This window comes from Patella vulgata, chromosome 2, assembly GCF_932274485.2.
Source record: "Patella vulgata chromosome 2, xgPatVulg1.2, whole genome shotgun sequence".
NCBI classification, from domain to species: Eukaryota; Metazoa; Mollusca; class Gastropoda; family Patellidae; genus Patella; species Patella vulgata.
The window spans coordinates 5,669,731-5,683,042 of record NC_065880.2 but is presented as its reverse complement, the minus strand read 5'-3'; the positions used below and the strand labels follow the sequence as shown (position 1 = coordinate 5,683,042).

Genomic DNA, 13,312 nt, shown 5'->3' with positions numbered 1-13,312 from the left:
GGAATTAGATGATCTTGTTGTTGTCCTGTATGGTTTCATAAATTGTTGTTATAGTTTTCTGTATATATTGATCTCATAATTCTTGTATTACTGTATTAGCTTGATAACGTTGAGAGAATACTCTTCGAAACGTCGCCCAAATAAATAAGTAGCTGTTTTTCCAGAAGTATGTGTTTTTGTGTATTGCTCTAAATTACTAAATAGCTCTAAAAGACTTTAGTAATGATGATCGAGGATAGGCCGAAAATTCAATCGCTAAATTCTCGGTTCAAAGTGGATCAATTTGACTGAAATTTGCCTTTACTTGATCTAGTTTTTTAACTGCCAGCTCTTTATCCAATCTCCCATAATGTATCTTTACTTAAAATACATACAGAACACAAAATACAAACAGAGATCAGCTTCTTTGGTTTCTTTCTAGAACACAAATGATAATAAATTTATAAATAAATGTTCCTGAAATATGCGAAATAACACTGAATTAATCAAGTAAAACTAAACTGGCCAGAGACTAGAAGTATATAAGAAAACTCACGAGGGAGCCACTGTGTTATAGAAGACTTTATATTTGTCTCTCTGGTGCTTACCAGTGTAATATCTACTCCATATTATAGATCGGGAGGGAGTCCCTTATCTGTTCCGTTATTAAAAATATGTGTCTCCGGAGACGGTAATAGACCATACATTGTCTACATTATACGAGATGATTGCGACCAACATTTATCATTATATTCCGTTACTGTAAGGTTAATGGCGAACGATAAACTCTATAATTACGTTTACTCTTTTAAATAAAGAAAGCAGAACGTTTTTGTCTACTTTTTTTTGTTTTATTTTCTTTTGTTAAGGAAATGACACGAGTTATCTGTCGCCATTTATGACAATAAAAGTTAATTTAGTAATTTGTTACGCGATTATTGTATAGCTTCAGGGACTATATTATGACGGATGATTTTTATCATTTGTTCGGAGGCTTTCTGCGATAAATTATCGACTGCATACAGTTTATGAAATTGCATTAAGTTTACACACTGAGAATTACGTAGTCTCGGTCTCACATAACCTCATAGTGTTCAACGTAGAATATTTTTTCTGGATGATAGAGACTCCGAATTACGGTGGTAAACAATAGATAAAGGGCAAATAACTCTAGTGATTCAATACGGTGTCAGACTAATAATCATTAACCCCATATACTTGAATGTTTTAAATTATATGCCATTTCTTGGATTATGCCATTATACTGGACCTTGCGATGATCTTAATCTTGATAAACACAAACGGCCCACCAAGCATCTGATAAAATATATTGAAGGTGGATTGCTTGTCACGATCTGTAGAATGTGACGTCATTTGCTTAGCTTATTTGCCTAATTTATTTTTGTTTACTTCGGAACTCGTTTTCCTCAAAATCATACATATTGACTACGCGCATGACATCAATTGAAACAATTATCAGTCGTGGACCTAATAAGAGAATAGGGTACGGTGGACGAATGTTGTAACGCATGCGCGTTAGATCATAAGCTCTGCCATTGAGTCAAGTGGCGTGGTTTCGATTCTCCGCTTGTACGTAACACGGAGTGGGATCGCCTATCGAACCTCGTGGGTTTTCTCCGGGTCCTCTGGATTTCTCCCACGGCTAAAGTCCCCTACGCGCATCGAATTATTGAAGTACAATTATGTTAGTCCCTGTCCAACCTCGTGGGTTTCCTCTCAGTGTTAAAGACCCCTACCCGCAAGCGATTGATTAAAATAAAATCGAACCATATTTTAGTCCCGAAATGACCTAGTTTGTGTTTAGTGGACGTTAAACCTCATTTTTGGCTCTCTCCTTCACTGGGGGTCACGGTGGCTAAGTGGGTAAGACGCTGGCTCGCTAGCCCGGAGGTCGGGTGTTCGATCCCTGCATTGGCCGAGAAAGTCAGTGATGCAGGACGGAGGGCCTGACATGGTCAGCTGTCTAGTCATTCGGACGAGACGAAGAACAGAGGTCCCGTGCATATTGGCGTACACGTAAAAGATCCCTTGACAGTTGGAATTCGTTATAAAAGTAGGCCATAGTGCCGCTGTCCGGGCAAAATATCCCTCATAGCATACTGTATGGCGTATGCCCGTCTTCATTAGCCCAGCTCGGAGCAAAACAGTAGGACGTTAAACCCCATTTCATTTTATTTCATTTCATTTCTATCCTTCACTACACAGGTTTAACAGTGTCTAGTCGTTTGAATGGAACGAAAAACCGAGCTCCCGTTTACGTGATAGCGCTCGGGTTCAACAACCCTTGACAGTTGGAATGCGACGCAGAGTAGGCGAAAACGCCTGTTTCCGGGCAAAATGTCCCCCTTAGCACACTGTGTAGCGTATGTCCATTTTCATTATCCCGATTAGTGCTGACGTAAAACCCCATTTCTTTTCACAAAAAAGTTGAATGTTCTAGCACGTGTTATACGTTGTCATCTCAGTTGTATCATAATCGGATTTAATGTTTATTTCAACCGTTTTTCATTTAGAGTTAGCTCCCGAGAATAGGTTCAATGTAAAACAATTTATCTTTCTGCACTGAAGACTTTTTACGAACAAGCCAAACAGAAGAATGGAAAAAGATACTACGTAATCTCATTTTACATTCACGCGGCGTACATGTGTCAATTTTCAGTTGGCATCCCTGGTAATTGAATTCCTTTTGGTTGATTCTACGGTAACAAAGTTGCTGATTACTTAAATTTAACTCGGTTTTGCCCTTAATTTTGACCATATAAAGAAGATATATTCTGGGTTATATTTAGATACGAAACTACTGTCTATATAATGTCATTAAATTGATTAGAAAATCAAATACATTATATATCAGATCTCCCGACAAAATCAGGAAATTGGGGACTTCAGTTGATCTTTCATTTCATTCGATCGGTAAAATTGGAGATTCCGTTCTTTGAAAAGAGACTTTTAACGAAGATTTCAATATATTTCTCTCTGGCTTGTTTGCTCTCCATGCCTTAAATTGCTATCCCTGACGATCTGAACGTAAAAAAACATGATGGATTTTATTAAATTGTATGGCAATTTTTGGTTTGAAATCGTTCAGTGTAGACTAATATACATTGAAATATCCACGAATCATCAGCTAATCGTTGATCCGAGGTCAAGGATTGGTGTCCAGACTAGTTAGATAATATTTCATATCCATAAAATTCAATATTTTAATTTGATTGATAAAATAATCATACTGTTTATTTCACGAAGGTAAAAACTTCAGAAACAAATGTCTGGGAAACCTGGAAAACAAATGAAATGAAATGAAATGGGGTTTAACGTCCTACTGTTGTGCTCCTAACCTGGGCTAATGAAAACGGGCATACGCCATACAGTGTGCTATGAGGGAAATTTTGCCCGGGCAGCGGCACTACGGCCTACTCTTATATCGAATTCCAACTGCTAAGGGATATTTTACTTGCACGCCGATTTGTACACGGGACCTCGCCTGGAAAACAAATACATGGGCAAACAAATATCTGGGAAACCCGGGCAAACAAATACCTGGGCAAACAAATATAAGGGAAACCTACTAAAGCATCCAATTTAATGAGAAAACAAATATCTGGGAAAACAATATGTATTTATATATTATTAAAGTATATGTCCAAAGTTAAATCTTTCGAAAAAAATTATCAAATATTTATTACTAATTTCGTCTACATAAAAGATGTCGCTGGTTTGTTTATATGATCTGCACGGGATGGCAAGCGATTCTAAATTGCAATTCATCACCTTTGTAAATACTAAGCAAAATTAAACCATATTTAGACTGAAAATTATTTTAGAGATATGACTTATAAATTTCAAGGTATTCAAAATCTACCAAATAAAAATGAAAAAAAATGAAATGAAATAGTGTTTAACGTCCTACTGTTCTGCTCTGACGGAGCTAATGAAAACGGGAAAACGCCATGCGCTATGAAGGGAATGCCTGGGCATCGACACTACGTCCTACTCTTATATCGAATGCCAACTGTCAAGGGATCTTTTACGTGCGCCACCAATGTATTCACGGGACCTCCTTTTGTCGTCTTAGCCGAACGACTAGTCAGCTGTCCTTGTCAGGCCCTCCATCCTGCACCACTAACAAGGGGAAATCACGCCACCAAATAAAGATAAACCGCTTTAATTTCCACCCACCTGCTTCAAAAAGCACTTAAATCACGTTTTTTATTTAAATCATGAATATATATAAATTTAAACAAGAAAACCAAATCAAATGTCACCCTTATATCCTCATATACATCTCACATTTCATATGATTAACTTCCGGTCCGTGCGCAATCTGTCGACTGGACCGGAAATTCTGAAGAAAGTTTGTAAGGTTGATTTATAATTATTAAAGATAGGGTTAGACAATGACGTCCGGGTTAAGCGTGCAGCGGAATACGTTAAGGGTATTATGGGATTAATTCAACATATCCATAAATAAATAGCCTTGGGAGACAACTCAGCGAGTATCGCGATTCATTGACTCGTGCCTGGTGGTTAAACATTTCTGCGGTCAAACAGAACTGTTAGCCATGCCCAAATACATGTAAATAAAAGTAGTATAGTGAGGTGACTGTATTGGCCGCTCCTGGTGGTTTTCCAGGGAAATACGCGATTTGCAATATGTCCTATATAAGGAATACAGTCATTAGAAACTAAAATAGTGTATAAAACCCTACATTGCTACATGAAGTGAGATACTGAATAGCGATATACACTATGATGTGTGCGCGACGAAGGCAATTGAGCGGCATTTCAGTCAGCTCTTCGTCGAACTCCACGCCCTCAGGGGGGTTGGATGGCTGAATGGTTAGCGTGCGCGCGCTGTATCATAAAGTCTGTCATTGAGTCGACTGGCGTGGTTTCGAATCCCCTGTTGTACGTGACAAGGAGTAGGGTCGCCTGTCCAAACTCGTAGGTTTTCTCCGGGTCCTCCGGTTTCCTCCCACTGCTAAAGACCTCTACGCGCAAGCGAATTATTGAAATAAAATTAAAAACCATATGTTAGTCCCGAAATGACCTAGTTTGTGTCGAGTGGACGTTAAACCCCATTTCTCTCTCTCCACGCCCTTAAATTTATTTTACATCCATACCAACGTGTACACTGGACCCCCCCCCCCCCCTCTTTCCTTTGTCCCTTACGATTGGTTTTCCTCGATGAGCCCTCAACGTGGACACATCTGGGTTCGAACGCTGAATGCCCTGGCCCCGAGTTCACAAAGCATTCTCAGATTTAAGTTAAGAATTTACTCAAAATTGTTCACCTTATTTTAACTAAAATATAGCCCTTTATGAAACTTTTGTTGATTTTATGTATCAAATACATCCATAAGAAACTATGTTTTTGGATCAGAGATATTTTTCATAAACAGTGATTGAAATTTGAGTAAATTCTTAACTTGAGTCTGAGAATGCTTTGTGAACTCGGGCCGTGTTCAACGAGCTAGCGCTCTACCCAACAAACCACGGTGACCTGATTCTGTGTTTGGGGAAATCATATAGATGTGAGATAAAGTGCAGATCAATCGGTTAACTCTACGCACTGAGTTGATCATTACCAACTTAGAATTAATCATCCATCAGTCCACAGATTACCAAGTTTATCTACATCTTGACTTCTTTTAAGCAGAGTAAGCTCACAGAATGACTATTTAATTATAGACTCTGTTATATCCACCGTAGAAGACGCTGTCCATTATTGTCAATAAAAAAATACTGGTTGTAAGTCATGACCTTTAAAGATTCTGAACCCAGACGAACTGATTTAAGAGTGTGTTTTTGTACAAGGAGAAGATTATTCCAAATAACATATAAGTCTGGTGTGGGTTGGGGGTTTGAGTGTGTTTTAGATCATACGATCTGTCATTGAGACAAATGACGTGGTTTCGATCCCACGCTTGTACAAGTAATGGGACCGCCTGCCTAGCCTCGTGGGTTTAAAAATTGCTATTGAATGTTGGCTATTTGATTGTTTGTCTAAGGTGCTGCAGTACAATTGTTTGGTTGTTTTATACTGGGATGCATTATATATGTTTGGTTGTGTTCTGTAGTAAGGTGTAGTAGTAAAGGGAGTTGGTTGTGTTCTATAGTAAGGTGTAGTGGGGTTGGTTGTGTTCTATAGTAAGGTCCAGTAGTAAAGGGGTTGGTTGTGTTCTATAGTAAGGTCCAGTAGTAAAGGGGGTAATTGGTTGTGTTCTATAGTAAGGTCCAGTAGTAAAGGGAGTTGCTTGTGTTCTATAGTAAGGTCCAGTAGTAAAGGGAGTTGCCTTAGCTCTATAGTAAGGTGCAGTAGTAGGTTTGGCTGTGCTCTATAGTAAGGGTCGGTAGAACAGGAGATTAGTTGTGATAAGGTTCAGTAGTACTTAGGTTCGATTGTAAGGTGCAATGTAATCAGACTCTATTTGATTACTAGGACGTACCTATAACAATAGTTTTCGGCAACCCAAAAATAAAATCGTTACAGGATCGAACTGAAAATACACATTGCTCGATTGATAAATTATCTAGGTCTTCACTGTCGTACGATGCGTTACGATACCATTGTCCTTATTGAGTTCACGATCTGGTACGTGCAGATACGTTCAGATACGTTTCGATACGATCAACACCATTTCTACGACTGATCAAAATATATGGTAAGGCCTGATAGGATCATCGCAATTATTCCACAGTTAAAACCACGATTTTAATCATAGCGCGAATAGTGATCGTGGCAACCTAGCATTAGTAGGAACAGTATATTTATTCTCCAAAATGGATTCTTGTATACCTGCAAAAAATGGTTTACGTGAAATTGTTAAAAATAATTTTAACTAAAACAATTATTTACACAATTTTTCAAATGAAAAATAATAACGTAAGTTTGAAAACCTTGGCTAAACATTAGACGGGTTCTATATTGATTAATTGTGTAATTTTAATATCCAGTATAAAATAATATTATATAGCACAATGATTATATTAAAGGGACAATAACACTCTTGCTGACATGGCAGCTCCAGAAAATAAATAATAGCCTTATTCTAAGTATTAGATGCTTAAGTGTCCTATCTGTAGTGTAAATTATCCATTACATCCTATTTTACTTGTCCAGAGGGTTCGAAAATATTTTTAAATCCAAGTCACATTTGAAAAGGTTTACGTTAGGCTTTTCAAATCATTTAGTTGAATTTTTCCAAATTTTTTAAATTAGGTGTGTTAAGATGAAATTTGTATCATCAATTAATTGGAATATTGTAAAATAGTACAATTTGTTGACCCGAATAAATTGGGACATATTATTCAGTTACAACAAGAGTGGTATTGAGCCTTTAATAACGATTCGATCCATTATAAACATAGCAGCGTGTAATCCTAAACTGCATTTTATATCTCCTACATCTCTATTATTATGACATATTATCGTGACATATTATTATGACATATTATCGTGACATATACTCGTGACAAATAGTCGTAATAAACTCTATACTAAATAAATAATAACATTCATTCAATAACAGTTGCATCTAAAAGTTATACAGCTGTGTCATATTATTATAAATGTTGCATCTAAACATTATACTCTATATTAAATAATTGTTATGTATTATAAAAGTTTTGCGCTACCTTAGATTACTGTTAGAAATTCTGTACTGTCTGCTGTAGCTATAAACAAGTGTTACATATAAACGGAATGTTCTATATTAAATAACTATTACATATAAATAAACGTAATGTTCTATATTAAATAAGTGTTACATATAAACGTAATGTTATATATTAAATAACTATAACATATACACGTAATGTTCTAGCTATAAACAACTGTTACATATAAACGGAATGTTCTATAGTACACAAATGTTACGTATAAACGTAACGTTCTATATTAAACAAGTGTTACATATAAACGTAATGTTATATATTAAACAACTATTACATATAAACGCTCCACTACATTTCAAAGAACTCTAACGCTCTGTGATAATTAATGGTTACATATAAACATATCGCTTTGTATTATGAACTGATACTTATACACGGAACGCGTCGTGTCTTAATAGAACTGTTACATATAAAAGTAGTTGTCTATGTTAAAAAATGTGCGCATAAACACAACGCTCTTGGTTAAATACCTCTTAGATATAAATTTCATGTTGTATATGAACTAATGTAAATTTTTACATATAAAAGTGATGCTCTATATTAAATTTAATAACCCTTTATATTGAATAACTGTTACATATACACGTTATATATCTTTATGCTAAATAACTTTTAAATATAATTGTGATGCTCTATATTTAAGAAAAAAACTATATGAAATAACCGTTAATTAGATAATGCTCTATATTTAAGAACTATATTATTATAAATTAAATAACCTTAAATCAGACGATGCTTTATATTTAACAACTATTATAAATTAAATAACCTTTAATTAGATGATGCTCTATATTTAAGAACTACTATAACTGACTCTACATTAAATAATCTGTAATTAAATGATGCTCTTTATTTTAAGTGTCTATTGTAAATAACTCCACATTAAATAACCGTTTAATTAGATCTTGCTCTATTTGAAATACGTCTGATGTTGTTTATTAAATTGTTTCTTTCAGCCAGAGACTCATGTTTAAATTATGAAAGTACATATCACTTATCAAGAGGTAAAATGGTGGCCCTAATCGATATCAAAACTCACTGAACTGATAGAACTGATCGATTCTGTAGAGTAGTTGATACAAATCAGTATCCAGTTTTCGATTATGCTTCGAACGTGCCTGTCCAATGGTTCACCCAAATCAAAATCGAAGTTGTTGATTATAACGTAATGGTTCACGGCAAATGGTCGTATTTTATATTTTAACAATTTTGTTAATTGTTATTAAAATAAAATTAAATTAAAAATATAGTTAATTATTGTTAAAATGTAGCTAATTATTGTTAAATTACACACTCTTTAATTATTTTGTAATTGTAAATTGTTTATTGTAAATCCGATTTAAGATATCTTTTTTGTAGTGTTTTAAATAATTTATGTTAAGAGTAGAACCATTGGACAAGCGCACAGGAAATCCCCAGGTTGTCCGTGGAATCAGCTAAATCCCCAAGTTTGGGTTAATGTATATAGTGGCCGTTGCCATTTTTGCACTACAATTCAATGTGGCATTTGAAATGTGATTAAAAGTAGTCGGACACCATAAAAATAAGCATTACCATATTTTAGTCTCAACATGGCCTAAGTATAGTATCGGGACATTACATCCCATTCTGCTTGTAATTTCCTTGTTAGTATGATGCGGTTGCACGTGTAAAGTACGAGGCCCATCACGATATTAACCACGCCCTGTAAACATTTGAACTTGACATAACCTAACACGTCCATTTTGTTTTTATTTCAGCATGTGAGTGTGTCATATATCAGAGCTATGGCGGAAGTAGCGGCCGATTTACCTCCCCTAATTTTCCTCAAGTTTATCCACGCAAAACGACTTGTATATTATACACATTTATAGGCGATGTGGGTGAAATCGTAGAGTTAACTTTCCTTCAGTTTGATTTAAAGCTTCCATCACATAACAGGTGAGTCAAATATGGCGCTTTCTTTAAAGGAGAAATATTATTCCGAAACGGTAGTGCATCGCCAGCAAGCCTATGTCATTTCCCTTATATCCCATCCTCGGTATCCCCAGTGGTCTCAATCCATTCCACCCCACTATACCCTGGGTTAATCCATAGGGTATTCCCGTAGTCAAATTATCTGTTCTGGCCTTGGTCGTAGCTTACATCTGCGAACCAATTCAAAAAACAGTTTACAAACCAGTCTTACTAAGAGTCTTTGGCCTGACTGTTTACGATCAGAACAATATGAGAGTTACTCCCCTTCGCCGAATTCCTTTTCATTTAACGATTTATGGGATTAGTCGATAAAAATAGCGCAATCATCAAGGGCAGATAACTTGAATACGTGACCCCCCACGGATTAACACAGGGTATAGTGGAGTAGAACGGAATTAGACCACTGGGGATACCGAGGATGCTTACATCCCAAAAAAAATTATTTATATGGGCAACAGTTATTTACCAAGATATAACAGAACCCGGAAGTGGAACTCTTACGCCACCAGAAATATGTCACGCCCCTACCCCTAATTTCAGCATTTGGACAGTCTTAGACCCCCCCCCCCCCCACACACACACACACACCTCCCATGAACATAGAAACAATGAAGATGGCACATCTAATTATTCACATTTCATTTTCAATGTGGTACTGATAACTCGGAAACCTTATACCCCCCCCCCCCCTACACACACACCCCACACACCCACACACACACACCCTGAACATACAAACGATGACGATGACACAACTAATTATTCAAAATGTTTTTCAAGGCTATTTGAAATGGATCGTTTAAATATACTGCTATTCAGTGTCATTGACAACAAATGTTTGTGTGTTCTCATCTTATGAAATCAAATTCAAAAATAACCAAACATATAAAATAATATAATAATAAAAGACTTACAGTATCTAAAAATCTAAACATTCATCATGACTGATACACTTGGGTCGAGGTAAGCTTACAATACTTTAAACACCAGGGGCCGTGTTTGTTGTACGTTTGTATTGGGCCGTAAAACGAACATCCACTTTGTTTACATTTTAACAACTGTTTATCTTTTAATTTTCTAAACAACCCGTTTATGCATTTCAGAACACATTTATTAGCTTTTTAGAACACTTTTATTAGCATTTCAGAACACAAAATTTCAGAACACAAAATTTCAGAACATACTTATTAGCATTTCAGAACATATTTATTAGCATTTCAGAACAAACATAATATTTCCTCTTCATTTGTTTATTTATCTTTTTTCATTTCAAAACACATTTCCAAAATAATTTTCAAAACATCGTTAGTTACATCTGAAAACATTGTGATTTTGTAAAACAACTTTATCTACATTTCAAAGCGATCATATTGATCTAAATTTTACGAAAATAGCATTCATGATCCCATAACCATTGCCAGAGATAATGTTATTTCAGAAACTGATAATGGTAGAAGTTAAAAGCATGTATTGAATACTGGCTCCGCATGCAATTCTTCTATCATTTCATCAGCATCTGATATCATAACGGGATTAGACCCATTATCTGTCCAAAATCATGTTAAACCATATTTGATGTTGTAATCTGTTCGTGGATGAGTTTTTGTGAAAAGGCTAGTGAACCGTTCTAGTATTTTAAGACTTCTTGTCAAAAATAAATGCATTAATATTTGAAATGTCAAATATAACCATGCATGATAGAAGGAAGGAAATTAAAGGCATACAACATCTCTACTTGTACAAAAAATATCAAATTATGCCGTTGAACTATGAAGGGTAGTACTTATAATCAAGGCTATAAAAACGAGAAACGCCCACTTCGCTAGAACATAACAAAAGAGTTTATAAATATCGAACATGAAGTACTTTAATATTTGGATCTTGGAATATAAATATCAAAACGAAATGCGCGGATCTTAGTGTATAATTATCGAACATCAAAAACTTAAATACATACAAATTTGAATATTCATATCTAACGCCAAACACCCAAATATGTGGATCTTGGGAGAAAAATAACCGACATCAAGCATCCATAATATATAATTGAGAGAGATAGAAAGAGAGAGAGGGAGAGAGAGAGACAGAGGTCATTTCGGGACTAACATTTGGTTCAATTCTATATCAATAATTCGCTTGCGCGTAGGGGTCTTTAGAAGTTAGTGAAAACCGAAGGATCCACGAGTTTGGACAGGCGAACCTACTTATTGTCACGTACAACCGGAGGAATCCAAACCACGCCAGTTTACTCAATGATAGACCTTATGATACAACGCGCTGACTATTCGGCCATCCATCCATAATATGTAATTGTTCATTCCAAATGCATATAGGTATTACATTCCATAGTATACATATAATTAGATGACGGATACAGTTTAATGCAGGGCAATAAATATTGTTCATATATATATATCTTAGAATGTCAGTCAACAATAACTAATATACAAACAATTTGTTTATTAAATTAAATTAATGCAATTTGTAAAGCAGTTATAAAGGTAGATCAAGGCATTTGTCATCTAAGCTTCAGCTGCAGGAATACTTGCCTATTAAACTTACAAAAACCTTTAAAATGTTGACTTGATTGGTAAATATAACATGTCTCTTTCGGCTATTATTCTAGATATATTTAATTGATGCGTATACGTACTATCTTCCTGATTTTGTCCACTACATCTGTTAACACTGTTCATCGTGTACATTTTGCATACGGATAGTCCATTGGCCAATTATACTATTTTACCGAGATTTCGTCTAATGGTTTGGATGCAGCTATGGCGGGTGTGGCACCAGGCAGGGTAACCTTACTTCCAGACACCTGTTCATGTATTTTGTACATGGTGAACAGTCCATTTGCTGATTACACTATTTTTAGGACTTCGAATTTAGTCTAATGGTTTGAATTGTTCGTACTTGGTTTTATTTTATTGGAACGCATGGTAGCATGATAAATGCGTTCCATTTTATTCAATTATTTCTTAATGATTATCCTGACGAGGAGATGATAAATTTTGTCTGTAATCAGAACATCCCAGACTTCTGTCTCTCTGAGCATTCGCAATTATCCCTGCTTTACATATATAGACCTATATGTGAATACGCAATTGAATTAAAATACATTCTCACAGTCCCACAGAAAATGACAACGGAGTGAAATATGGGATTTTGGGCTATACGACATACACCGATTGAATAAGAATATATTCGCATTGATTATGGGTTGACGTCTATTTTGGGATTGAGGCAAGGGATACCAACCACTGGCTAGGTCATAATGGGGGACCATATGGTGTATTTTTTTTTTCAATAATGAAGGGTTAGATGGTCTGGTCTGTCATTGAGTAAAGTGATGTGGCTTCAATTCCTCGCTTGTACGTGACAAGGAGTAGGGTCGCCTGCCCAACCTCGTGGGTTTTCTCAGTGTCCTCTGGACCCCCTCTCTCTCTCTCTCTTTCTCTTTCGACAAGAGGTCTTTAAAAGTGAGCAAGAACTTCTTGAAATAGTATACCGAATTTTATTTCCATGCTGGCTTACTGTGACACTGGCTCCGTCCAATCAAAACACAATAACATTATACAATCGACAATTGATTTTTCTACTCAAATAACTCTGTTTCCATAACGAAGCCACTTTAAACGAAGCGACTGACTACTTATAACGTGGTTAGAACCTAATC

At 35.7% G+C, this 13,312-nt stretch overlaps 1 protein-coding gene across 8 annotated transcripts in view; it reads left to right on the top strand.

Annotated features, from left to right (window-relative positions):
• LOC126810233 (suppressor of lurcher protein 1) overlaps nucleotides 1-13,312 on the top strand; it is a 413,673-nt gene that overhangs the window by 313,278 nt on the left and 87,083 nt on the right. For 6 of the 8 annotated variants that reach the window (XM_050535225.2, XM_050535229.2, XM_050535228.2 and 3 more), the window contains 2 exons: nucleotides 8,634-8,681; nucleotides 9,417-9,597. In XM_050535225.2, the coding sequence (XP_050391182.1) occupies nucleotides 8,634-8,681; nucleotides 9,417-9,597 (229 nt within the window). The remainder of the gene's footprint in view (nucleotides 1-8,633; nucleotides 8,682-9,416; nucleotides 9,598-13,312) is intronic. The other 2 variants (XM_050535226.2, XM_050535227.2) reach the window with 1 other exon arrangement.